General features: G+C 32.1%; 2 protein-coding genes and 1 long non-coding RNA gene across 38 annotated transcripts; 2 read left to right on the top strand and 1 right to left on the bottom strand.

Annotated features, from left to right (window-relative positions):
* Nucleotides 1-3,883: 3,883 nt before the first annotated feature.
* LOC108321114 (CBL-interacting serine/threonine-protein kinase 6) lies at nt 3,884-5,752 on the top strand. The gene has a single exon (XM_017552765.2). It carries the CDS (start codon nt 4,209-4,211, stop codon nt 5,523-5,525), a length of 1,317 nt encoding a protein of 438 aa, XP_017408254.1. The 5' UTR covers nt 3,884-4,208; the 3' UTR covers nt 5,526-5,752.
* A 5,749-nt stretch (nt 5,753-11,501) lies between these two features.
* LOC108329443 (spliceosome-associated protein 130 A-like) lies at nt 11,502-22,213 on the top strand. Of its 29 annotated transcripts, none has more exons than XR_008250129.1 (14): nt 11,504-11,756; nt 12,237-12,337; nt 13,087-13,396; nt 13,889-14,240; nt 14,771-14,875; nt 14,947-15,059; nt 15,138-15,203; nt 15,344-15,454; nt 15,623-15,682; nt 15,908-15,994; nt 16,782-16,893; nt 17,344-18,724; nt 18,966-19,110; nt 19,875-20,098. XR_008250129.1 is itself a non-coding variant. In XM_052879621.1 (3 exons), the coding sequence occupies exons 1-2, from the start codon at nt 18,341-18,343 to the stop codon at nt 19,080-19,082; spliced, it is 501 nt and encodes a 166-aa protein (XP_052735581.1). In that variant the 5' UTR covers nt 18,210-18,340; the 3' UTR covers nt 19,083-19,110; nt 19,875-20,098. The 29 variants fall into 29 exon arrangements, 1 of the variants encoding a protein (XP_052735581.1); XR_008250119.1 differs by lacking the exon at nt 15,344-15,454 and having other exon boundaries at nt 11,505-11,609; nt 11,681-11,756; nt 12,241-12,337; XR_008250113.1 differs by lacking the exon at nt 15,344-15,454 and having other exon boundaries at nt 11,505-11,609; nt 11,681-11,756.
* Nucleotides 20,541-26,326, bottom strand: LOC108325264 (uncharacterized). 8 transcript variants are annotated; one of them, XR_008250147.1, is made up of 6 exons: nt 25,267-26,326; nt 25,114-25,172; nt 24,695-24,919; nt 22,016-22,159; nt 21,169-21,242; nt 20,541-21,095 (listed from the first exon to the last, which is right to left on the bottom strand). It is a non-coding gene; the product is annotated as an uncharacterized LOC108325264 (long non-coding RNA). The 8 variants fall into 8 exon arrangements; XR_008250140.1 differs by having other exon boundaries at nt 20,543-21,095; nt 25,114-26,325; XR_008250142.1 differs by having other exon boundaries at nt 20,543-21,095; nt 22,016-22,148; nt 25,114-26,325.
* Between the last annotated feature and the right edge of the window lie 246 nt (nt 26,327-26,572).

Below are 26,572 nucleotides of genomic sequence, written 5' to 3'. Positions count from 1 at the left end.
TATTCTTTCAGTTCGTTAATTATCATACTAAATTCTATTAAAACATTAATTTTTACCATTAGTGTTTTATTTGTGGTATAAAGAAGGGAAGTATAGCCTAATAATATATATATATATATATATATATATATATATATATATATATATAAATAAATAAAGAAGTCTGATGCATGGTACAAACATATGGGGAGATACTTATAAAATAGATAACCTAAAGAAATTCACCGAAGAAAATGATAAGTTAAAAAATTGGTAGAATACATCTATTGATTGATTACAATTTATACGCACATGTATACGATAACTTAATACAATTATTTAATTAACACAGCTATAATAATTTATTACCAAAATGATACAGTTTGATACTATTGGAATAAAATAAAAAGGGTCTTTATTATCATATTCATGATTTATTATTATCTTGTTAATGTATCTCATGTAACATTTTATATAATAATATAAACTATTAAACAAAACATTATGAATTTTGGTATTGTATAACATATATACATAGAAATTATACAAAATATTTATTATCTACAATAATAACTATACTAATATTTTATGTACATAACATAAAAACTTAAACAAGTCGAATACAAAAGACTAGATAAAAAACATGAGAAAGAAAAATAATAAGGTAAATTAGTGTTAAAAAAAATCTACATACAACAATTTAAAACATATAATATATTAACTCATCATATATAAAATCTTATAACTCATAAATATACATATTTAATGTAGATATGCACTCATAGTAATATTTATATTTTGTTAAATAGGTTATTATCCATTACTCACTGAAGTTAATATTTTCATCCCTAAGACACACATATATATTTATATATAAATATATATTATAAAAGATTGATAATGATTAATCCCAAAGAAATCAACGAAAAGCATGTAATGATATGATCTGATGATAACGTCATTCTTTTTGTAAAATGGTTCGCTTAATTATTATAAAATAGTTCACTCAACGAGATCATGTTGTTACTCGATGAAACCATGTTGTCGTTTAACAAACTGGACTTAAAATGGTTCTAAACCTATATTAAAAAGTGAAGTCCAATAGTGTCCTATCACCACTCAATCCCAGATCATTTGCAAAAATGATCACTTGAAAGTGGCGCTCAACGATTTGGACCTAAAATGCTTTCAAACTTGAAATGTCAAACTAGTGCTCAATGTCACATCAATCTCGTTCAACGCCATATCAAAAAATTTCAACTTCAAATCTATAATTTAGGAAACTAGGGAGATCAAATTAGTATTCCTAACTTAATGCTTGGTTAAAAACACAATTTTTAATGTCATAATGAACACCAACTCGATCTAATGACCAAATCCTCAGTTTTCTCAATCACCACAATCCAAGTACAACCAACACTCAGTTTAAGCAATTTAACACACTATACAATTCAACACAAAACAACAATCATGTTCAACATACCAAATTCAATCAATAATATCCAACTTACGCACACTAAAACTTACACACAGTCTAACTTCTTTTACCTGACACATGACCAAAAACTCAGGATGATCCTAAGACAGCTCCACAAGCATATAATACTCTATTTGCTCCTACCAACAACAAAAACATGATTAAGAGATACTAAAACCATCAATAAAGATTCTTATTGAAAACTTGAATGTCACATGCAAGCTAAGGTAACTTACATGCATGAAAAACACAAAAAGTAAGCAAAAACACATAAATCAACTTACTTTTTTATAGAGATTAATCGGTTAGATTTAAATACCTCGTATCAAAGACTACTCATGCATTTTGTGATATTGAAACATAGAGACAAGAAGTCAAATATCTTAGAGAGAGTAGAAAACTATAATAACAAAAATCTAAAAAGATGATATAATTTTAAATAATAAAATTCGTTTACATAAATTTATTTATATTTATAACTTTTTAACATTAAAATAATCAAATCTTATTATTTAAAATACTCTATTACCTCTAAAACTCTAATTTCCATATTTTTTTCATCTTAATTATTTCTTCATACTATTTTTGTTATAATGTAACTGAGTTAAAATTTTCTCTTTCAATAATATTATATAAAAAGAGTGATAAATATTGAATATGTTAAATATCTTATATAAATTATAGATTATTTCACACATGTATACAATTATTTAATTAAAGCCCCGTAATAATTTATTATAAAATGATACAGTTTGATACGGGTAAAATAGAATTAAGAGGTCTCTATTATCATCCCATTATTTATTATTATTTTTTATTAATTTGTTTTCGTAAAAATACACTTGACCACCTCAGATTAGATCTGTAAGATATTACCATTCCTATAGAGTATGTATTTAATTAATATCTATAACAGTCAATACAAATCATTAAATTTAATTTTTGTCCTTTTTCTATAACAGTTTGAAATTAAAACCAGGCATATAATTATAAATAATTTATTATATATAGAGAGAGGACTGGTTAGTCTGTATGACCGTTCCTCTTTTTTTAATTTCAGTATCATTGACAAATACTGTATACAGATACGTTGAAATAATTTGAAAAATTATATTGAGAAATTTCAACACTGTCTAGACCAAATTAATTATGTTAAAAAATAAACACGTGAGAATGAAGCTTACCTAAAAGATATTTATTTTAATGAAATTATGACAGGATACATTCAACAGTATTAAAGTACATGGAGACATAAAAAAGAAATTATAAATTAAAATGTTAATAACTTTCTAGTATAAAATCATTTATAACTTGCCACATTCATGTTTAAAATTTAAATTAATATGCCAAAAATCTCATTATTTTATATTTTAATATATTACGAAGAAATCAAATTATATTTTACATAAATTTATGTTATTTTTGTCCACATACTCCATTAGCTAAGGCCTTAAAATAACCACAGTTACATATTGAAAGTAATTGAACCATTTCTGTCTCGAATTACTTGAGAAATAAATTGAAAAATAATTATAATTATTTCTACATTGAATATTAATTAAGATAGCTTTTGTTATTTAAAAAAAAAAACTCAAAAGTTAAGTGAGTAAATTATAAAAGTAACATATTTTTTCCAATGAAGTACTCTGTTAAAAAAGAGAAAGAAATTATCATTGTAAAATCTGGTTAATGTATGGATCAATCTGCATAAATTTTCTCATACGGTTTCTCTACTGCTTGTACAGAAATGAATTTTAATTTATAAAAATAATTTTTTTCTCTTAATTTTTTTTCTCAAAAAAGTAATTAGAAAAGGTGTTCAAATATAATATTTTGTTAGGTTAAGATATTTTTTCGACGGAAATTAAGGCGAGTCATAAGAAGACACATAATAAATCTATCTTTTCAAGGAGAGATAATTAATGGTATTAAGTAAAGTAATATATTTGTATAAAAGAAATATTAATTTAGTGACGTGATTTTTTTGTTTGTTATGGAAATGCAGTAATGAGATTGATCATGGCAGGATGATCCGTGACCATTGATTAAGCAAGGTCCTAACTACGAAGTTTGTTACGGCCACAAAGACAGAGGCACAGAGGGGCCCTGTGTGCTCACACACACCTGACCATAATAATTGTGAGAGAAATACCTTTCACAATTAATTAGAAAAAATAAATTTAATGAGAATTAAGAAATGTTAAAAGAATAAGATAAAAATAGAAGAGGAACCTCGAGATTGATGGATGGATCGGACGGTGTGACTTGATTTGCTTAAACAGTGGCATCTGGTGTGGTGTGGTTTGATTGAGTGGGCGAAATGGAAAAGACAAGTCCATGATGGAGTGGCAGAATGGTCCATACACGTGTTGGTATTGTGGACCGTCAGATCTAAATGAGCGCTATAAATTGAAGAGGAAGCACTGTATTGAGGAAGCTGAAAAGAATTGAGTTGAGAAGAAACAATTATTGAGTGAGTGATAGAGATAGGGATTTATCAGTGGTGGCAACTGCAGAGAAGGGAATGCAGAGAAATGAGAATACATTGGTTCACTCCGTCTGAGGCAGGTGGCCCTGCCAAAAGAAGAACCTCCGGCAGACATTGCCATCGGAAACATGTCGAAGACGGGTAGTTACTAGCTATTTTCTCATCCATTTTCGAAATTCCCAATTTCAATATCAAACAAACCCTAATTTCTGCTGTATAGGATAGTTTTATTATTGTTATTGTTATAGTGTTGATTGAGTAAGGATGAGTGAGAAAGAGAAAGAGAAAGAGAAAGAGAAAGAGAAAGGTGTGGGCGAGGGACAATCGACGTTGCTTCACGGGAAGTACGAGCTGGGTAGGGTGTTGGGGCATGGAACGTTCGCGAAGGTGTACCACGCGCGGAATCTTAAGACGGGGCAGCACGTGGCCATGAAGGTGGTGGGGAAGGAGAAGGTGATAAAGGTTGGGATGATGGAGCAGGTAAAGAGGGAGATCTCGGTGATGAAAATGGTGAAACACTCCAACATCGTCGAACTCCACGAAGTCATGGCCAGCAAGTCCAAGATCTACATCGCCATGGAACTCGTGCGCGGCGGAGAGCTCTTCAACAAGGTATCCAAAGGTCGGTTGAAGGAGGACGTCGCCAGACTCTACTTCCAGCAGTTGATCTCCGCGGTCGACTTCTGCCACAGCCGCGGAGTCTACCACCGCGACCTCAAGCCGGAGAACCTCCTCCTCGACGAACACGGCAACCTCAAGGTCTCCGACTTCGGACTCACCGCCTTCTCCGACCACCTCAAGGAGGATGGGCTGCTGCACACCACGTGTGGCACGCCCGCGTACGTGTCGCCGGAGGTCATAGCGAAGAAAGGTTACGACGGTGCCAAGGCTGACATATGGTCGTGTGGGGTCATCCTCTACGTCCTCCTGGCAGGGTTTCTACCCTTTCAGGATGATAATTTGGTTGCCATGTATAAGAAAATTTACAGAGGAGACTTCAAGTGTCCACCTTGGTTTTCCGTGGAGGCGCGAAGGCTTGTTACCAGACTCCTCGACCCCAACCCGAATTCCCGGATTAGTATCAGTAAAGTCATGGAGTCTTCCTGGTTTAAGAAACCGGTGCCGAGGAAGGTGGAGGAGGTGGCGAAGGTGGATTTGGAGGAGATGTGTGAGAGGCCTGCCACCATGAACGCGTTTCACATAATATCGTTGTCGGAGGGGTTCGATTTGTCGCCCCTGTTTGAGGAGAAGAAGAGGGAGGAGATGAGGTTCGCGACGGCGGGGACGCCCAGCAGCGTGATATCGCGGCTGGAGGAGGTGGCGAAGGCGGGGAAGTTCGACGTGAAAAGTAGCGAGACGAAGGTAAGGCTTCAGGGGCAGGAGCGTGGGAGGAAGGGAAAGCTGGCTATTGCGGCGGATATTTACGCCGTGACACCGTCCTTTATGGTGGTGGAAGTGAAGAAGGACAATGGAGATACCCTGGAGTACAACCAGTTCTGCAGCAAGCAGCTTCGTCCTGCGCTTAAAGACATCTTCTGGAATTCCCCACAGAATTCCACACCTGCAATAGTGCTTGAGTGAATATCAATGTACACTTGCATATGATGTCTCAGTCTCGTTTTACATCATTTCTCGTTATTTTTATCTTTTTCTTGTTTATCAACTTTGAGTTTTTAAGACATGAAGGTAAGATATGTTATTTTGTTTAAATTCTTAGGAATCAGCAACAACGTTGTGATGATGATTCGATATGCGCGTAGATTGATTCTGTGATGTTTTGTGTGAATTAAGATTTGTGTTTCTGTGAAGAGGAATTGGTTATTTGGTTGCATCACCATCACCATCCCACGCCTACGAGAATCAGCCGAACGTCAATTTCGTTGGTATAACTGAAACGCTTGAATTCTATTTGGTTAGCTAGAAATGTCACGTGAAATCGACTGCATAATCTTCGTCTTATTCTTTGGAACCTAGTATAAATTTTAAAACTTCAAACACCATTCTGCTAATTTTTTCCTTATGAAAAATACTCCCCTGATTAAATTTTTATTTTTCAGAAACACTTCTTCAAATTACTTTCTTAACTTTTTACCTTCTCAACAACACCTTCCACAATATTGACATTTTTAACACTCCTTCGAAACATATTTTAAAATTTTCTTTTTTTTAACATTGACAAACACCATAAAACAAATATCAAACGGTGGTAAAATAGTAAAATAGAGTTATAAATAATATTATTTTGTCTTTGTTTTAAGCTTCAATAATAAGGTTAATTTTTGGGTTATTTATATTTTCTATAATTTTATTTTTATTTCACCGAACTTTTTGTTAGATATATGTCCGTGAAGGATTTAATGGTATAACTTTCAAATCTTCATTTGTCTAAAGATGCTAAAAATCATTTCCCAAAACGTAACACGTCGTTGACGCAGTCGAATCCAATAAAGTTTTCTCACGAGTAGCTTTTTGCATGATTTTGCCATATATATCGTATATACCATTTCACAATTTTCACATCTTCAATTTAAATAATTTTTTAAAAGAAAATACGAAGATTACTTTGTTGAATTTAATTAATTTTTTAAAATATTATCTAATTTGATTAGGAAATTTTTTTAATACACAGTATTCATTTTCCAATATATTATTAATATTATTTATTACACTTTATAATTATATAATGAACAATAGAACAAATAAGGTTTAAATATGGGTGTTAAGAAATGCTTCTTCCTACACCTCAAACCCTTCTCTCTACATTTTCAAGTGGACAATTTTAGTCTCCAGTAAATGTAAAGGAAATTTAGGTAAGTAGTAAATTGTCACTTAATGTTACGCGTGTATTTATTCTTTCTGCCCCCCAAGTTCATAAGTTAATTGCTTCATTCTTGTGCTTTTATCTTCCCTATCGCTTTCTTCGTGGGGCGCTAGGGTTTGTAAAAATTGGAAGAAAGTAAATGTGGTAGGTGGTGGGTGCACGTAATCATAATAGAGGAGATAGAGAAAAAAAAGTTAAAAAAAAAACTTTTATCCTGTGTCAGATGGGTAATTTTGGCATTATATGAAAATTTGGAGGTGTGTGAACAAGTGATTGGAAGTGTAGGGAGAAGAAATCACGTGTTAATTTTGCCTTAAACTTACACATTAAAAGAGTGGGTGGGATTTGTGATATAGTATTATTTGGAATAAGGGAAAACAACACTTTTTTTTATCAATGCTTTAAATTTTTGTTAAAAGCTTTTTTAATTTTTATAGATATTAAAAATAATAAAATTTTAACTTTTACAAAAATAATTGAATTCTTCTTTACACCTGGCATACTTTATGTTTAAGTGAATATTATGGAGCACATATTTATATCTTGAAATATTCATGTTAGGACCTTTGGAGGAGCTTTTAAGTATAATAAAATGTCAAATCAATAATTAATTTCTTAACTTTTTTACTTAAAATAACTATTATTTTTTTAAACCCTTTTTGTAAAATTATTTATACCGTTATATTAAGGTACTTTCTTGTAATTGTTTTTTATCTTATCTTTTAATTTCCAGTTTCTTTCTTGCCTCCGTGTTGTGTATGCGATGACTATCATTCTAAATTTTATGTGTGACTATGGATAAAAAAAATTTATGATGCGTGAATTCAATTAATTTATCATAATTTAATAATATATTTCAACAAATTCATTTACTTTTACAAATTAGTTTGAGTTTGTTTTGATTTATTTAAATATGGTTAATTTGAACTTTTTATTTTACTAGAGTCTGACTATAGTTTATGTGTGTAAAGTGAAGTTCTAACTATCGTTTCATTGAGCGTTTGTTTTATTCATATCTTGAACGTGGACTTTGTGGATAAATGGCAAGATCGTAACAATGCTTTGATAGCTCATTCTATTTGGAGAGAGTCTCCTAGTTGGTGAAAGGGAAAGATCTACCAACAAAGATTCTGTGACGCACAAATTAATAAGAGAGTTATGATATATTATATGAGAGTGATTATCAAGTATTAAGTGTGAAGTAACTATCCCTTGAGAGTTACTGCTATATTTATAGGATCAACATGGGGTGTGGGCCTATGTCCCTATTAGAATAATACTTATCTGAAAAATATAGTAACAGTCTAATAATAATAACAAAAGGATAAACAATAATCAACATGACAAACTAATGAAATTTAGTTATAATATATAAATATGACTTAAATATGTATAAGTTTAGATTACTTCATAAATAACATCTACCAAACTGTGGAGCCCACCAACCCAAAGATGCAAGAAAAAACATAAAAAAGGGAGTTCTTCAGGTCTAGGGGCACTAGCATTGGCGCCACCTCCTTGTCCTTAGGCGAGTAATCGCAGAGCGCCCAAATCATGTGGCTGGGCGAGTTCACTCTAGAAAACAACTCTGGTGTTTTTGAAGACCTCCATTGACCGACAAACACTATAAGCTGGGCAACGAGATGCTTACATAACAAGTTTTGCCTTATTTCTTCTTATTTCACAAGAGAAGGTCTTTAGTGATTTGGAAACGCGATTTCACTCAAAGAAGAGCTTTGAGGGCTATTAAGGCTTGTGGAGACACTTCTTCCTTTTGGTTTCTCCATCTTCTTCCATGGTCATTTTGTAAGCTTGAGGTTCTCTATGAAAATGAGAGCCAAACCCATCTTATTGGGAGTAGATGTACTTATTGAACTCTTTTGTATCTTGTGAATGTTTTCATTACATACATGCCTCTTCCATTAAATGGTAGTTTCTTTCTTTCGCTCTTAATGCTTGCATGTAATGTGGACATTGATGACTTGATTTGTGGATTCGTTAGCTTTTGAGAACAATCTATTGAACCCTAGAGTTGAAACAAGAGACCTAGTGAGAGCTTGTATATAGGGATGAAACATGACTCACTAGTTATGCTAAACCTTAGGTCTTAATGCAGGTTTGTTGGTTGAGTGATCAAGGGATCGATGCTTGATGAGGAACCTAAGCTTCCAAGGGATTAATGCTAAAGTGTTTTAGTGAATTGACATTAGTATTTTATGGAGAGGAGGTGAGTTTGTGTGTGCACGAGAGTGAAGCCAGTGAAATCTATCCTTAGTAATCCCATTCCAGACCATTTTTTACCTTTATCCACTTCTAAGTGTGTCCAACTACCAAAGTCCACCATTATTCTTTGTAAATTTATCTGCATGCACACAGTGTAGATTATTGTATTATTCTTTAGTCTAGATGAGTTGTTAATCGTACAATTATTTAGTATTACATGAGTCTCTTGGAAAACGATATTTAGACTTACCATTTTATATTACTTTAGCGATTCGGTACACTTGTCAAGGAGTGAACAAGGTGTAATGTTGAGTTTGTCTTGTGCTGGGTTGTCAGGTTATTCTTGTGCTATCAGGATCAAACCTTTTTTTTTAAACTCAAGTCAATTTGCCAAGTTGTTATAGTGACTAGTCGATGGATTATTTCTTGTGTTCGAACAATGGGATACCAAACTTTTCTTGCTGAATTTCGACTGTGCACTAGACTCTTTTTGTACTTGGTTATCTGAATTTCGATTTGATCACGTGCTGGAACATGGTGTTGTTAGTTGATTTTTGCACTTGGGCATAAGAAGGTTGAGCTTCTTTGGGCTTTCAAGGAAGGATGGTGTAAGTGGAACCACCTAAATTGCTAGTTGTGTAATGCATAGAAGATTCTTAATAGAAAAATTGTTGAAAGTTTACTAAATAGACTCCTAGCTAGAGTTTTCCTTGTCCCTCTCAACAAAATTCCTCATAGAAATTCAAGTTTTTGATTTGGCGAGCAACCCTAAAAAATTATACTTCAAATAAATGTTATCCACTACCAACTCAAAGCCATACATATGGGTTACGTTGTATTTTGTGAGTTCCCAATTTTTGTAACAACATGGAGGAGTGTGTTGGAGATGTTTGTCATTATAAACTTGGCACAAATGCTGTAGAATGGCATTATAGACTTTAGCTTTCTTCGTGATCATATAACCTGAGCATAGGTCCTATCCATGCAAGTAATCTTCATTGAAACTGACATAGAGCAAGAGGAACACCTTCTAACTGTGTTTTGTGAAGAAGTTCAAGAGATCTTTCATCCTTTACAAACCTATAAATATGATTAAATCCTTGGGCAAAAATTGTAGTCCCTTTGCCGTCCCAACAGCTAAAAGAGTTTGTATTCCTTATCCTTTGTTTAAGACCTGCGGTGGGTTCTTAGTGTCCATTAACTCCTTAGTTATATAGCAAACAAGCTTAGAGTGATGCTGCTTTGTCAAAATCAATTACCTTTATAATTTTTATTTATCAATATTTTATATTTCAATCATTCTTAATACACATGTTAAAAATCATGTATCATGACACGATTAAAATATGTATTATGATACTAAAAATACACCACCACAAAACAATATGTTTTTATATTATTATTGTATTTGTTTTCACAACACTTTTCTTTTTATATTTAATTTTAGACAATATGTATATATTTTATGAACGGATAGAGAGTTATATGTTTAAATTTAAATAATATTGATATAATGTAAATATTATTTATTTAGTTGTAAATTATTACACACAGTTAGATAGTTAAATACTGTTAAATTTGTTTGTAAGATAATTTTAAGTAATTACTTAAAAGTATAAAACACAAATATTATAGGAAAGTAGTTAAAACACAAATATTATTAACCATTCCAATTTCCAGTGTACACCGCTCCTAAAGATAATAACGGATATATATTAAAAAAAAAAGTGAGTTTTGTTTTCACGAATATGTTATACGTAAAAATTAATTGACTTCTAATGTTTTAATGCAATCATCATAAGTTAATATTACTTTTGCTCTTGGATATTCAATCAATATCAATATATAACTTTGGTAAAAATAATAAATATAATCAATTTAGCTCAATTATAAAATTTAATTTTGTATTAGAATTTAAGAATTAAAAAAAATCTAATCCATTAATAAAATATTTTTAATTTAATAAATAATTTATATTATTTTTTGGTCAATTTTTTTATTTTTAATATATATATATATATATATATATATATATATATATAATTATGTTTTTAAAATCAGTTAACATCTATATCATTATTTTTTGATGATTACCATAGATAATAATAAATTCAAATATTAATTTTAACCGCATCACTAAAATATTTTTATTTAAAAAAAAGTTATAAAAAAAACGCATTAATTTTTAAAATTTCTTCTTCGCAACTAAATACAACTCAATCATTTTCCTTCTATTAAAAATTTGCACAATTTTGTTTCTCTTTTGACGGACATAGTTTTTCACAATGTTTATTTATAGTTATTTACTGTGATAGCAATTGTCCCCGTTGAAATTATATATGTATGATTTTCTTAATTTAAGTTTAATATTGATTACTTCTTAATGAAAAACTTTAATTTAGAGAATTAGTTTGTTTTATTAGGAATGACACATTTTATAAACTGTGACAATGCCACGCACGTTAAAAAGGGCAGCATAATCGGAATAAAACAAAGACAATTTTTATATACTTAAGCGGCAAAGTTTTTCGTCATATTTCTCTTTCTTTTGCTTAAAAAATGAGAGAAACGTTGGAGAGATCAAATCCGAATTCAAAAGAACAAGAAATTCTCAAAAAAATGTAAGCGATTATTCGATTTTTCTAGTATTCATGCGCAACAGTTTATCAGTTAATCTTCTGAGAATGGGTAGGTGTCACTTTCTGCACCAACTACAGTTTCACTCCTTCCGATCTCGTCTCAAGCTGGGAAGTTCATTACCTCAATAGGTTTGCGTCTTCTTCTGCTGTTTTGGTTTATTATCTTCGCTAAGTGTTATTTATTTCTTCGTTTGTTGATTGTTTAGTCTACAAGAAGGTCTGTTATCCGCGTATCGTTTGTTTGATATGAAATAAACTTTAAACAAAAAGTGTATTGCTGGAAACACTTCTTTTCCTCTTATGAAAAATAAAAAAGTACAAATTCAAAATAAAAAACAATAACATTAGTTCATTGCATTTTATGAGAGAAAATGTTGATTTAACGTTTTGGTTCGGAAATAGGTATTTTGTGGTTTGTTAGATATTTCCTAGTTTGAGATAAAGAACCCATCGTCATGTGCTTTAACTCAGATTTTATTTTTTTTTTTAATTTGAGTTTCTCAATATTTTAATAATTTTAGGTGTTGATTTAATGATTCGGTCTGGAAGATAAAAGTTATCATTTGGTAGATAGTTTATAGTTTGAATTTAGTTGGTTGTTTTTGCCAGACAGTTAAATGAACCAGTTGTAGAGAGTACCGAAATTGATGGCTTTCTGTTGCAGCTGCAAAATGAAAAGAAAGAGGACAGTGTAAAAGAAAGGGAAGAAGGTGACTTGCATATGTACTCTATCGGAGATGTAGAAATGTGTCCATGGTTCTTTGGTGCTTTGTGCTTGAATTGTTTCTATTAGTCCTGCCTAATAAGTGTCTTAACGATTGAATCAAGGGCAATTTTATTGTCAAACAAGAAATTCCAAGCTCAGTGAAAAGAAAAAGTGCACAAATAAAAAAGATAATTATGTACCTCCATTAATATGTATTTGCTTGCTCACTTGATTTTGAGTGACTTTTGATTTTTTTAAATTTAATTTGATTATTATTGAAGTTCAAGATAAGTGATTTATGTTTGAAACTATTGTCTCAAAAGCAAGTTTAAAATTCAACTAAATTCAAACCACATATAGTTACCTTTGTCGCACTTACTTTTTAAGGCATAATCACGATGTGATACGTCTATGATTGATTCTCTTTGAACCTTCCCAACCTATTTTCAAGCATAACATAAATCGTGCTTGAATTTGCCTCCCTGTAGATCATATCATTGCAGACGAAAATGATCTTTTTACCTCATATTTTCAAACTTCAATTTGTTGTCAACCAGCTTCCCTTTTTTCCTTGGAATTGTGTTCTTCTCTCTACCTTTTTTACTTAATATAAAGGAACATGCATTTTGGGATATAATACCATGTACACTGGTTCAATTGGTGTTTGTTTTTCTCTGTATCTTATATGGTTATGTAATAGTTGACGAGGTCGGAAGAACTGCTTAATGTTAATTAAGAAATCATTTTATGCAGGCAGGTAAATAATGATGATGATACAAAAGGACGATACTCCTGTAACTCCAATCAATCACCATAATGATCTTTTATCTCCTGATCCAACATCATTAACTGATCCAACATCATTAATGGATGAGAATATTTTATCTTCTGCGAAAGCATCAAAATCAAAACTAATAACACCTTTTTCAAAGCAAACAGATAAGTTTTCAGTGAAATTTAACATCAACACTCTCCTAGGAAGAAATTCTAGTTGCAAAGTAGAGATTCTGGAAGTTTTTCGGGAACCATCCGATCAAGATATTATATTATGTCTGGAATAGAGGTAAGGGAACTAACCTTTCTAGACTTTTATCTTAACTGTCTAATACTACTGTATGACTATTCATGTCTTGAATTATTATGTATGCCTATGTGTTGATTATATAATTATTTAGACCTTGAATTTCTATGTTAATATTATATGTTGTTATTTTGAATTTGTAAATAACAATTTTGTTGAGAATAAGTTGAGGAACACTTTGGCTAGAAAAGACCTGGTACTTAAGTTGTCACACGTCCATTGTGACACACCTCTCTTTCTTGGAAGTCTACTTAATGAGTTTTTAACCAAATTCTTATTAGACAGATTATGTACTGTTAAATTATTTTGTAATATATTCAATTTGTATGATTTATGTGATGGATGAATTTTATGATGTTTGTAATACACTGGTTCAATTGGTGTTTGTTTTTCTCTGTATCCTGTATGGTTATGTAATAGTTGACGAGGACAGGAAGAACTGCTTGATGTTAGTTAATAAATCCTTTTATGCAGGCACGTAAATGATGATATGGACGATACTCCTGAACTCCAATCAATCACCATGATCTTTTATCTCCTTCAATTGATCCAACATCTTTAATGTATGAGAATGTTTTATCTTCTGGGAAAGCATCAAAATCAAAACTAATAACACCCTTTTCAGAGCCAACAGATAGGTTTTCAGTGAAATTTAGCATCAAACACTCTCCCTAGTGTAGAGAATGGGAAACAGGAACCTGATCATGAGTATATTGAGAATGGTGAAGATGATGTTGTCAGAAGAGTTCCACAACGTGAAAGGTGTTCATTGGTATCAGGAGTCAAACCGGCTTGTAAATTCATGTATGATAGAACGGAGGATAGGGTATGTGATGTATAGTATGACTCCTAACTAAATCATTACCCTTTTACACTAATTTTTTTTTTTATGTCTGATTATTTTTATTTAGCTTAATGCAATAGAATGGAGGATAGTTTGATTTTTATGTACAAGCACTCGCCATGTCCTTTCCTCATTGTTTTAGTTATAATTATTTATTATTGATTGACAGTTCATGTATTACCTTCTTTTTGTCTTGTTCATCCTTGAGGCAACTGTTTTTCTTTTGGATGTTCTAAAACCTAATATACGAGAACATAAGTTCCTTCAAACTAAGGTGTTGGTGCTAAATCTGGTTATTTTTTTATTTTTATTTGACCTACAAGTCTCCTCTTTTTATTGATTGCATGATTTTTGATGCAGCATTACAAAGAGTTGTCTTATGTACAATGTGTGATTGTAAATATACACACAATTGAGCCTTAGGTTTATGTGCTGCATGGCTTTTATAGTTTATGTATTGAAACTTTGCGCTAATTTGAACAAAAAACTAATCGGTTTTTTGGTGCTTGCAGTCACTTGTTGAATTTTTTGGCAATCTATCACGAGAATGGGCACTAGAGTGCATGAAATACTTATTGCTGGTATATCTCAGAGGCAACCTACATATTATTGTGCCGGTATGAAACTCTAATTTTCTTCTATAACATTAAATTATTAATATTTGAAAGCTTTATTTATATCTGTCTAGGTTGTCAAAGAATGTTGTGAACAGTTGGGCATCGATGCTTGCTTAAGGATTTTTGAACAATTCAGGTCATATGAAGGGCTATATTTTTTCCTGCGATCATATTTGAGCTCCAGGTAATAAGTTCTATCTGTTGTATATTAAAGTTGAAATGGGACTTCATTGTTAATTTTGATTAATATGTTCTAATGTAGAAAATGGATGCCTTCTGTAAAAGGGACAAGCTTGAATGCAGTGAGGAACTAGTTGATCTTGTAAAGGTAATTTTCATTTGAAATTTTGAAATACTTTGAATTGATTGCTTTTTTTTATTTTTTGATTTTTGTTTCGTTCTATTTGTTGTATATTAAAGTTGAAATGGGATTTCATTGTTAATTTTAATCAATATGTTCTAATGTAGATTGTAGATAATGATCTTGTTTTAAAAATATACATCAAAGCCTGAGCTACTCCAAAATTGTTGTTGCTTTTACTGGAGAAGGCAATTTGACAAGATTCTAATATAGTCTAAGTAGGTAGAGGCTTGTTTATTTATCAAATTATACTGATTTTTGTCCATCAGATTATTTGGTGACTCTTTTCTTAATATCTTTGATATTTTCTGGCCTAGACTATTTTAATTTACCACTTTTACTGGAGCTATTTGTGGCTGATGATTCTTATTACTTTTGGGCAACAGCTTGGTTGGACACCTGACTATCTCTTTCTTTTATAAAAAGTTTTTCGGACAAATCCTCAGGTACGAGAGTGCCCCATGTAGTTCATTTTTACTATTTTTGTTGAGTTATATCTTTGTATTTCTTGCATTGTCTGCCACTGTTTTATATAATTGATTATCAAATTATATAATTTCTGAATGGAGTTTGTAGAACTTTATTTTATTTCTTCCATCTCAATTTACTGAAATTGGCAGTTGTACTAACTAACTCAACAACTCCTTTTTTTTTTTTATTTTGGTTTGTAGGGTGCTGTTAATTTTGCATTAATGATGTTGCAAATGGAGGGAGGTTGCCCAGTTGATTACAACACCATAACTGATTTATTTCTTCAGGTGCTTATCTACTATTATTAAGTCCTTATTGTGGTGATTAGTATCATAATATTCGTGCTTCATTATGTTGATTAAGTGTTTCTTTATGTGTGACATTATGCTGATTTCTATGTTTGAATATAGAATAGATTTTGGGTATTCTTTTTGGATAAGTGAATGGGGTTTTATTTTGTTTCTGGTTGGTATATATTAGTACAGGGGTTTATGATGTTTGGACTGCGTTAGCATGAGTTTATATGTTTCCAAGATAAAGTAACGGTGTGAAATTTTTAAGGGATTGAGTATTATATTTTACATTGTTTTCAGAGTGTGGAATAATTTTGATGTGAAGTTGAGTCTGGAGATTTCATGACGTGAATTACAAGGGAATTAGTATCTAGGTTTTTAACCAGTAGGAAACTGTAAATGTTTGTAGTTGTTAATAATTGTAGTCAACAAATAGAACTGTCTAAAACCTGTAAGTTGATCTATATTCTCTAGGTTCAATAATCGGTTGAACTTTTACCTAGCACATGTCCTATGTAATTCACACAGCCAAGAAAAAAACAGTCCTCTATTGATTAGGTTAACAACAAGAAATATTATTTGCACGGGTTATTATGTTCCCTGATCACTTGTTTACGAAGATATTTATGCCTGTAATATTTCACAGAAAGTCTAAAAACATTATGTTGTTGAAACTGTAATTTTTTGCCAGAAATTTTGCTTCATACTGCATTATTGTTTTGAGGAGCTGACATTTCAGCACTAAAATGTTTGCAATTTTCTCTTACATGTTCTTTTACAGGTTTTATTTGATGATAAGCAATGGGATTTTCTAGTGGACCAATTCAAACAGGCGTTCTGCAAGTTATATTCAGGCATATCGTGATCGGATCTATGTTGGTGATGTTCAAGAGGTACGTTCTATGTTATATCCATATGTAGCTTAGGTTCGTACTGGTTTCTCATGTGGAACCATAGAAGGGTTTTTATCACTGCTAATTGGTATCTTAGTTTATGCATTAATTACGGTGGATGCATTCACCACAGTTTTAGAATTGTGGTAAATCCATAGCTGTTGAATATCCACATTTGGTGACTTGAGCTTTCTGGTAGCATTTGATTGATATAATTTGATATAACTGATTTGGTTTTTATACAAAACTTCCGTGGGTATTATACTATTTTGGAAAGACTCGACTAAGGCTTTTCTGTTAATGATGGCAACCCCTTTAGGGATTTCCCATCTAAAGAAGTATCAACTTCACTCTAAGACCAAGAAAGAGAAGTTGAATAAAGGACTTAATCTTTTCTTTCTAAGTCTTAGCATGTTCTCTTTAACTAATTCCATTTACATTGTTTTGTAGGACAATAAAGGTTGGAAAGTTTCTAGGAGAGTTGCCAAGCAAAGAGGAAACAAAGGAAGCAAGTAGGAATGTGTGTTGTAGCCAACCATGAAGCATGTTTCCCACATTTTCCATGTGCAACACATCCAGCCGTGTGTCTTCTTTACTTTGAAGCACATTCAACATAAGTTTCACGTGGAACATAAGCCAATATAAAGCTTCTTCCATTTTGAGCACATTTTCAATGATGAAAACGTGGTACACACGGCCAGTAGCTTTGAACATGTGATTTAGCTCGAGCACATTGTAAATATGTAGCTTTCCTTGCACACTTCCAAGCTCATCTTCTCCTATAAAAGAGAGCTTCATCATTTGTAAACTCAACTTGAATTGTATGAAGAAATGCTGCTGAATTGTCCAGCCAATTCTCACTTTCGAGTTCACTGACTTGTGCCTTCTTAGCACACTTATCCTCTAGCTTCCTTCCCCTTTGGAAGGCCGTCTGAGTTAGAGAACCTGCCTACACACTTCCAAAAACCGCATCAGACAATTCATCAAACACCTTCCGTGCACCTCCAACTGCATCTGCGTTTTCCAATTCCGCTGCCACCTCTGGTCCGAGAAGCTGCTCATTCTTGAAGAGTGAAGCTGCTTCTATCATTTGGTATCAGAGCCAACACGTCCACGGTTGTCTTCAAGAGATAAGCTTCTCTACTTTGCAAATTTCCAATTCTGTCATGTGCTGTTCTGCTGTCACGCTATTTTTGATTTTTTTTTTCAATTCTGTTTGGCTTAATTTTGCAAATAGACAGTGTGCTTATTCTTGGATCCAGTGTGCTGCTGCAGTACATGATTCAATTCACTGAGTAAAATCTTCAGTTAATTGTGTTCTTTTCTTTCTTCTCTCCAGTCTTTCCACTACTCCAAGTATAGGCGGGACGAAAACCAACTTTATATATTTGCCCATGATTGTGTTCCAAGGTGGCTTATTGCATCGTACCACATAGATTTTGACACCATGGCAGGCGCAGACAGGTTTGGAAATATCTATTTTGTGCAGCTGCCACAGGATGTTTCAGATGAGATAGAAGAAGATCCTACTGGTGGTAGGATCAAGTGGGAACAAGGAAAGCTGAATGGAGCTCCCAATAAGGTGGAAGAAATTGTACAGTTTCATGTTGGTGATGTGGTCACATGCTTGCAAAAGGCTTCTCTCATACCAGGTGGTGGAGAGTGCATTGTATTTGGAACAGTTATGGGAAGTGTTGGTGCTCTACATGCCTTTACTTCACGAGATGATGTTGACTTCTTTTCTCATTTGGAGATGCATATGAGACAGGATCACCCACCTTTGTGCGGAAGAGACCACATGCCATATAGATCTGCATATTTTCCCGTTAAGGTATGCCTGATATGCTGTTTATTGCTACTATGAAATTGTGGAAAAGTGCTATCTGCAATCTGTTGGATAAGAGCATCGCCCCTTTCTATATTTTCATTGCTGTTCCTGCTTGACAAAGAGCCATTCATCCTCTGTCACTATTAAACATGTGCACACCAAAATGTTCTTTTTGTTTTTTGTGCTTTTTTGGACGTGGCATTAAATTTTTTCAAATTTCTGATAGTCCTGCTTTGTTGTGTAGGATGTTATTGATGGGGATCTATGCAAGCAATCCCCAACATTGCCAATGGATTTGCAGAGAAAAATTGGACAGAACCCCTGGAGAGATAATGAAGAAACTCGAGGAAGTGAGAAATAAGATTATTTAAGAAATGGTTGCATGGAAGGTATGATTCCCTAATTTTATCTATTTTGGTCCTGACTGTTCTACCGTTGTTATAATAGATTTATAGCCAATATACGAGATGTAATTTTATTTGAGATGGATAATTCCAACATTGTGACCACTATCAACATGAGGATTTGTCCCCCCTTTCTATTCTCATGCATATCTTATACTAAAAGGGTTTAGATATCCTTAATAGAGAATGAGGATTTACTGTTAGACATGTTTACAAGCTAACTTCTGTAATGGGACTACCCTCCAACCCCTCATCTGGATTATCTCCTTTTAAAGGTAGTCTTGGCCGAGGATTGTTTTCTTTATTTTCTGCTGAATAAAAAATTAAAGGAAAATTCTTCGCTTGTCCAGAATTTTTGTTGTTTGGTATTCCCAAGGCAGCTGCCAAACTGGGTAATCAAACAGCTCGTTTACCTTTTTCTCCCCTTTAGAGATTTGGATCTTCAATTATGTGATAGCTAAGTAGAAGTAGACTCCCCCCTTCCCACACGTTTGGTAGTAGTTGATAATTATGGACAAGAGGGAAATAGAAGACGCAACATATTTTGTTCCTTAGGTTAGAACCCATGTTATAGGCGTTGTTTGAACAGATGACCTCTGTTCCAATTAAACTACTTCCATTTGCCATGTGGGTCCTTGCCTAAGATGATGACAATGATAATTAATCATGAATAATTTTTGCAGTTGCTTAGTTACTGAGAGTTTTTGATTTGATGAATGTCTTGTACTGTGTTTTGGTGTTGCAAGCAGGTCATTTGCCCGCCGTAGCTAGGTCAAATACTAACAAAGTGAAGTAAGCTCGTGTATCTCATTAATAGGGGAACGGTGATTTCTTGTCCTATTTAATTAGTCCTAGTTAACTGTTATCACGCTTTGTGGATGTGATAACGTGCCACATCGCTTCCTATCTACAACTCACTCAGCAACCCCTCTCTTTTACTCAAATCAGATGTTTGATTTAACTGGATTTGAAATTTAGTGTAGATTATCACTAAATTTGGGGTTTTATTGAATTTCTGGTGGGTGCTTTTTCCACATTCTTATTGGGTGTTGGTTATTGTAAAAAATGAAATACGAAGCAGACCTTCCTCTTCAGATTTTGCCAGCACCGTAACTGAAAGATGCATTTCTCGTAATAGTTTTTGGCTGATTGGGGTTACGAAAGATTTTGCGATCATATATTCTGATAAATGTGTTTCCGAAATGGAATAAATTAATTTTGTGGAGAAATTAATCGATTCAACCACTGACTTTTTTATTTTAAAGAAGAAATCAATTATATTGTAATTCAATTAAATAGTACTTTGTATAGTATTGATTTATTTTCAGTTTAAATCTAATTGTTGTTTACAAAAATATTCAATAAATGGTGATATATATTATAAATATAATAATATGGTTAAACATGTGAAATATTTCGTGTATTAAGTTTTGCAATAATTTTTCAAATTCGTAAGATGAAATATAACAGTGACTTTATAAATTTATGAACAAAAATGGTGACACTAAGGTCATGAATTTATGTATATAAATGAGTAAAACTTGGTTAAATAAGGACAATAGGTATGTGATAATCTTGAAATAGGGAATTGAGACATTTGTTCCTTTATAAATTGATTTGAAATTGTACACCGGCCCAAGTACACGACCCTTTGCTCTAACAATTCTCTAGGTTTGTTTTGGAAATGAGAGTTGCCAAATTTGCTAGAGATCAGACCTGACCAAATGTTCATGTTCTCCTTTCAACTCTCTCCAATGTTGTATTTTCAAACCGAGATCTCTTCTCGATCCACCCAAGAGAATACAACATTCAAGTTTTCCGGTGGCTCTCCATAGCAGACCATGCCACATTCCTGAGTACAACTTCAGTGTCTTGTCAGAACTTCCAGTCACTTAATGTAGCTGTTTGCTAATTACTTTATCCGTCACTTGATCCGTCTCACGGTGTAAAACCAGAAAAGGAAGTGAAACCTAACAAAAAAATTCCTCATATTCTGTTAATTTAATTCAATTCAATCTTTCTTATTTACTTCACAAAATTTACCTCATGCAGTTTTCTCTCATTTTCTCCACTGATCCTTAGAAGTTCATTGTGTTTGGTTTCATTTCTTTTTTAATCTGCAATTTATTAACAAATACCAACTTCACCTCAATGCATCAACAAAATATAGACAAAGCAAGTGTTTTTCTCTTTTGCATGCTAAATAACCTTGTCTTTTCTAGTTAGTTTTCCTCACTCGGTTTTACAAATTCTACTTTAAATAGAAGTTATCCACTGCAAGGTCATACACAGGTCGCATTGTATTTTATGAGTTTCCAATTTTTTTATGGAGGACTGTCTTGGAGATGTTTTTCATTATAGATTTGACAGAAATGCTGCTGAAAGTCAAGTAACTGGATTGTTTTTCAACCGGATATAGCAAATCATGAATCAACTAGAAATCTTTACTATGTCATTCCTATACAGATCTATCTGGAACTAAGTTTAAATTTTTTTCATGATATGAAACCATATGAGATCTAGCTTTGGATCCACAATACTTGTGTATTTTATCATTAGAACCTCTATATAGGTCATCCACCATACTTGTTTGTTTCATCATATGAGATCTAGCTTTGGATCCACTATTTGTGCTACAAAATTTTAGGATGCTTGTACGAGTGACATTGAAATGCTAGTTTCTTCTTGAAGGCAAGTTTGATATTAAAGTAGAGAGAAAAATTTTGTATGCATGTTATTGTTCTACAAATATTCAGATAGCACTCTTCAAAGCCATTTCAAAACTTAGATCATAAATGCTTGTGGTAGCACAAGTGATTATCAGTAATCATAGACTATCTTTACACAAGAAGATGATAGTGAAAAATGTGGAGGTAGGATAAAGTTTTACTTGGATCCCATGGTGAGCGTCAATGATCTTATCCGAATCTTAAGTGTGGACTTTTAACAGGTGACAAGATCTGTGCTTTGGTCACTCCTTCTGTTTGAAGAAGGTCTCTTCGTTGGCGAAAGGAAAGATTCACCTGCAAAGACTCTTCGACACTTAAGTTAGTTAGTAAGCGAGTTATGATCTATTATATGAGAGTGATTATCAAGTATGTGAAGTAAGTATCTCTGGAGGGTTATTGCTATATTTATAGGATTAAAATGAGTTGTGGATCTATGTCCTTATTAGAATAATACTTATCTAAGAAATATAATAATAGTTCAATAATAATAACAAAAAAAAAATAATAACCATGTCAAACTACTAATATTTAATTAAAATATGTAAATATAACTAAAATATGTATAGATTTACACTCCTTCATAATAAAAAGCCTTAAATAATCTTATTGAATTATGTAATTAATATGTATTTTTATATTGAATGCCTTTATCTAATCACAAATATAATTTTTAACTGTGATATTACATGAAGTTACTATCATTAATATAGTTTTAATCTATATTTGTTTTGAAGTGAGCATTTTTTTTTTCATTTAGTTTTAAATGTAAAATGAAGTGCCCTTTCTATTTAATCTTTCAATATTGTATTTGGAATACCCTATAAAATACTAACCACTCCACTTAATTATATCTATATTAAACATTTATGAATACTCAACCAAGATTTTACATAAAAATAAAAATATTTCAAGATAACACTAAACATGTTTATATACATTCATTTATAATAAATAAAAAAATCCATTTAGATTTATAATAATAATGCCTTGGTGGCTATAAAACAAAGTGATACTACCTTCGAAAGTGCTCCTAATACCTTCTTTTTTTTCTTCCCTTCAATCTAAGCAAGAAAGTGTTCTTAATAATTTATTTGTTGGCTTTCTTTTCAATTCAATAATAAGGGTAAAGGAAGATAAAGCTTATTCAAAAGCTTCATGTTTACATTTTGATCCTATTTTCATGATCTTGATGTTGGCTTGGAGAGTGCAATTTTGTAGCAATAAACCAATAGTAGCAAAACTGTTAACAACACCTGTTTTTTGGCCTTTGCTACTTGAGAGAATGCTTTGAACCAAGAAAATAGCTTTAATCCATTATTAACTATATAATAAAAGATATTCTCTAAGAAATATCTATTGATGAATTCTGGAATATTTATATTAAATATGTTATTAAATACCAACATATGATCCAATTTAGCATCTCAAGTAACCTTAACTATATAGATTAAGGTAAGTTTAAAGCATTCCATACTTGAAATTCTTTTTGTGCTCTTCCTCAAATTCTTATCATATAATATTTTAATTTATTTGATTTAAATACTTAGTGAAATTAAGATATTACTGTAATGTAATATTAATTCTTACACTTATACTCACGATCCAATAAACTCTAATAGAAAACGAACTCTAATCGGATAAGATTCAACGTTGCTTCAAAGTTATCTTCTAATATAAAAAAAAATGAGAATTGCATGCATAGAAAAGAGAAGTTTTTTTTTTTTAACCATAGTCGTTTCAATATATATTTTTTTTATAGTATATATACTTTTAGAATATATTCACATTTAATCAATTGATCTAATTATTCAATCTGATTACGATAATGTTGATTTAGTTTAAGTTAATTATTATTATTAAACTCAATCCAATTTAATCCATTTATTATTGAATAACCCAATGACCTAACTAGTTAAAAATGAAGATTTCATTGTATTCTAATTCTTTTTTATTGGATTATTTTAATCCCTTCTTTTCACCCAAGAATATTCCAACCATCTGTTTGAGACATAAAGATCATGGAAATTTTTCAATAAAGTATTTTCTATACGCATAAATAAGATAATATATACTTAACAAACATAACAACGTATACCAATTGTTCTAAACTCCATCAATAAATATTGTCAGCATATTTTTTTTATGCTGTTAATTAGTAAGAAAACACTAAATGACTTATAATAGTTATTAAAAATCCACCAAATTTTAATATCCATATATAATTAACTATTGTAAAATGAACTTTACATCATCATTATATTTTGCTTTTGGACAAGAAAGGATGTTATTTTTTTTGCATTTTATTATTGGTGCTGTTTTTTTTAGACATGAAATCAAAAGCAATTAATGATTTGCTCCAGTATGTGCTGCTAAGAGCAAAGTAAGCCTGAATATTTGTATATTATGTATAATATGATCAAAATATTCTTAAAGGAATTATCATTCATTCACAGAAAATATTCTAAAAATAGATAAACTTAATGTATAAGGGTACTAGAAAAAGGGGATGGAGCAAGCTGAATACCAGAAATAAAAGTGGATAAAACTATAATTCAGAAACTAATAGTAGAATACAATGTTAGACAAACTTCATAAGTTATGCACAGGATTTAAAGCAGTTTGCTCATATGTCTGTCTGATCTATCTCACTAAAACCAGTAACCACCACTCACTATATACCGGTAGTGTAAGGTTTTAAAGTAAACTTGATTATAATACTTTAATTATTTTTTGAAGTTTTACCTTTTCCCAAACCATAGAATATATCATAAAGCATCAACATTTACCCTCATTATAATTTTGATTACTGATACAATAAAAGAACAGAATTCCCTAATTACCTGGTCCAATGGGTTAACAAGAAACTTGGTACTTAATTCCTCCATAAATCCAAAGCAAGAAAGGATTTTTTGGTTATAGAGTTCATGCATGACGAAGAGTTAACACATAATCTCATATTCACTTTAAACTGATATCTTCTGTTGCAGAACCGTTCAAAGAGAGTACTAATGCTTGTTGTGTATTTCAGGCAGAACATGAAACCAAAATATATACAATTATCAAGGCTGCATGATATATTTAAAGGATCATCTTAGTTTCACTCTCAGCTTTGCAGTTTTCAGATTAATTTATTAAAACATTCATGGTACAAACAAGACAAAGCTAGATATCACTAAACCATTTTTGTTTCTCATTCCTTTCTTCTGATACCTTTCAAATTGGTTAATGCTTATAAGAAAAACAAGAAACGGTTCATTACCCGAGTGACCGGTGCTTCAAGCTCGCTAATCTGCAGATATTGACAGCAGAAACCAACTTCTGTGCTAATGGAATCAAAGTTCAAAGTACTGAAACAAAAATAGTCTCAGGAAATAAAGTTTTAATGAGACATATAATGCAAAGAACATCTTACCATATTCAGGTGCCTGGGCAATTAATGCAGTTTCCCAGGGCTTTGTCTTTGCCTAAAATTAAGGCTACAAAACAAAGTGGCATGTTTTCCAAGAGACAGATGGAACATCTGATTAATTTCTGAGCCTTTGAAACTCCTAATTTGAAACCCTTTGATTTGTGTGTACCAAAATTGAGGGCGAGAAAATATCTACACTGTCGGCAAGTAGCAGAGGGAGAAAGCAAGCAAGGGAAAAAGAGTTTTCAGTTAAAGTATGAACAGTAAGAGAAAGACCGTGACACAAGGCGTACCTCGAAGACCTCCATTTGGATTTTGCGTTTTACACCATCAAGGAAAAAGTACCATAAAAAGTCACGCTTTTCAATATAGCAAATAAACGGAATAAAAGAGAACCAGTTAAGATCAACGAGATTGTGGTACTTCAAACACAAAAAAAGTTGCATTGCATTATACATATACAAGTTTCTGCACGCTTACCACAAAAAACTGAACTCCAAGAACCACCAAACTATATATATATATATACACACTTATTTCTTTGTTTCAGTTCAAGTTTATACTATAAAGAGAAACCATATATTTAAAATCAGAGAATGAAAGTTGAAAGAGGGTTAATTACAGCGGGGAGTTGCTCCGAGAATCAGAAAATATGAAGAGATATGAAAGAAAACACACCGAAAAAAGAAGAAGAAGAAACTGACAGAAAGAGAAGTGAGCACACACCTGCAATTGTATGCCCTCATACAATCACTATCAGCATGTGCTCACTCTCTTCTGTCAGCCTCTGTGGTGTGTTGCCTCTGATAGATTCTCAACAATATTGCATTTATTTCTTGTGAGCCTTTGTTTTCATGCTGAAATGCAGACATCATAAACAACACTCATGTTGGCATGTTCTCTTTCTCTCTCTTTTTGTGAACTCTGAAACCTCATAAAGCTCCCATTTTTGGCATAGTGTTGTCCTCTATCTTGATCTCTATATATATATGCAGCATAATCACTCCCCAACAAGATTAGGGTTCTTTAATTTCTCTTCTCTTGCTTTATGTCTCCATCCTGTAACCACCAACAACCAGTTTTATTTTATTTGAAAAAAAAAAAAAAAGAGTTTGAGATTTTTGTTTTGTTTTTGAAAGAAAAGTTTTTGACTTGGTGTTGAAGGGTGCAGTGATGGTGATTATGTAGGGAGGGTGGTCATGATGGGACTGCGTCACCAATTGAAATGTACATGACTCCAGGGTTAATTAAAGTGACCCTCATGTGCCTTCACTTATTATTAGGGTATCTCAATATGTATACTGTCTCA

Source organism: Vigna angularis, chromosome 1 (genome assembly GCF_016808095.1).
Source record: "Vigna angularis cultivar LongXiaoDou No.4 chromosome 1, ASM1680809v1, whole genome shotgun sequence".
Classification (NCBI taxonomy): Eukaryota; Viridiplantae; Streptophyta; class Magnoliopsida; order Fabales; family Fabaceae; genus Vigna; species Vigna angularis.
Note: the sequence above shows the minus strand (reverse complement) of the source record. Positions and strands in the feature narration are given on the sequence as shown.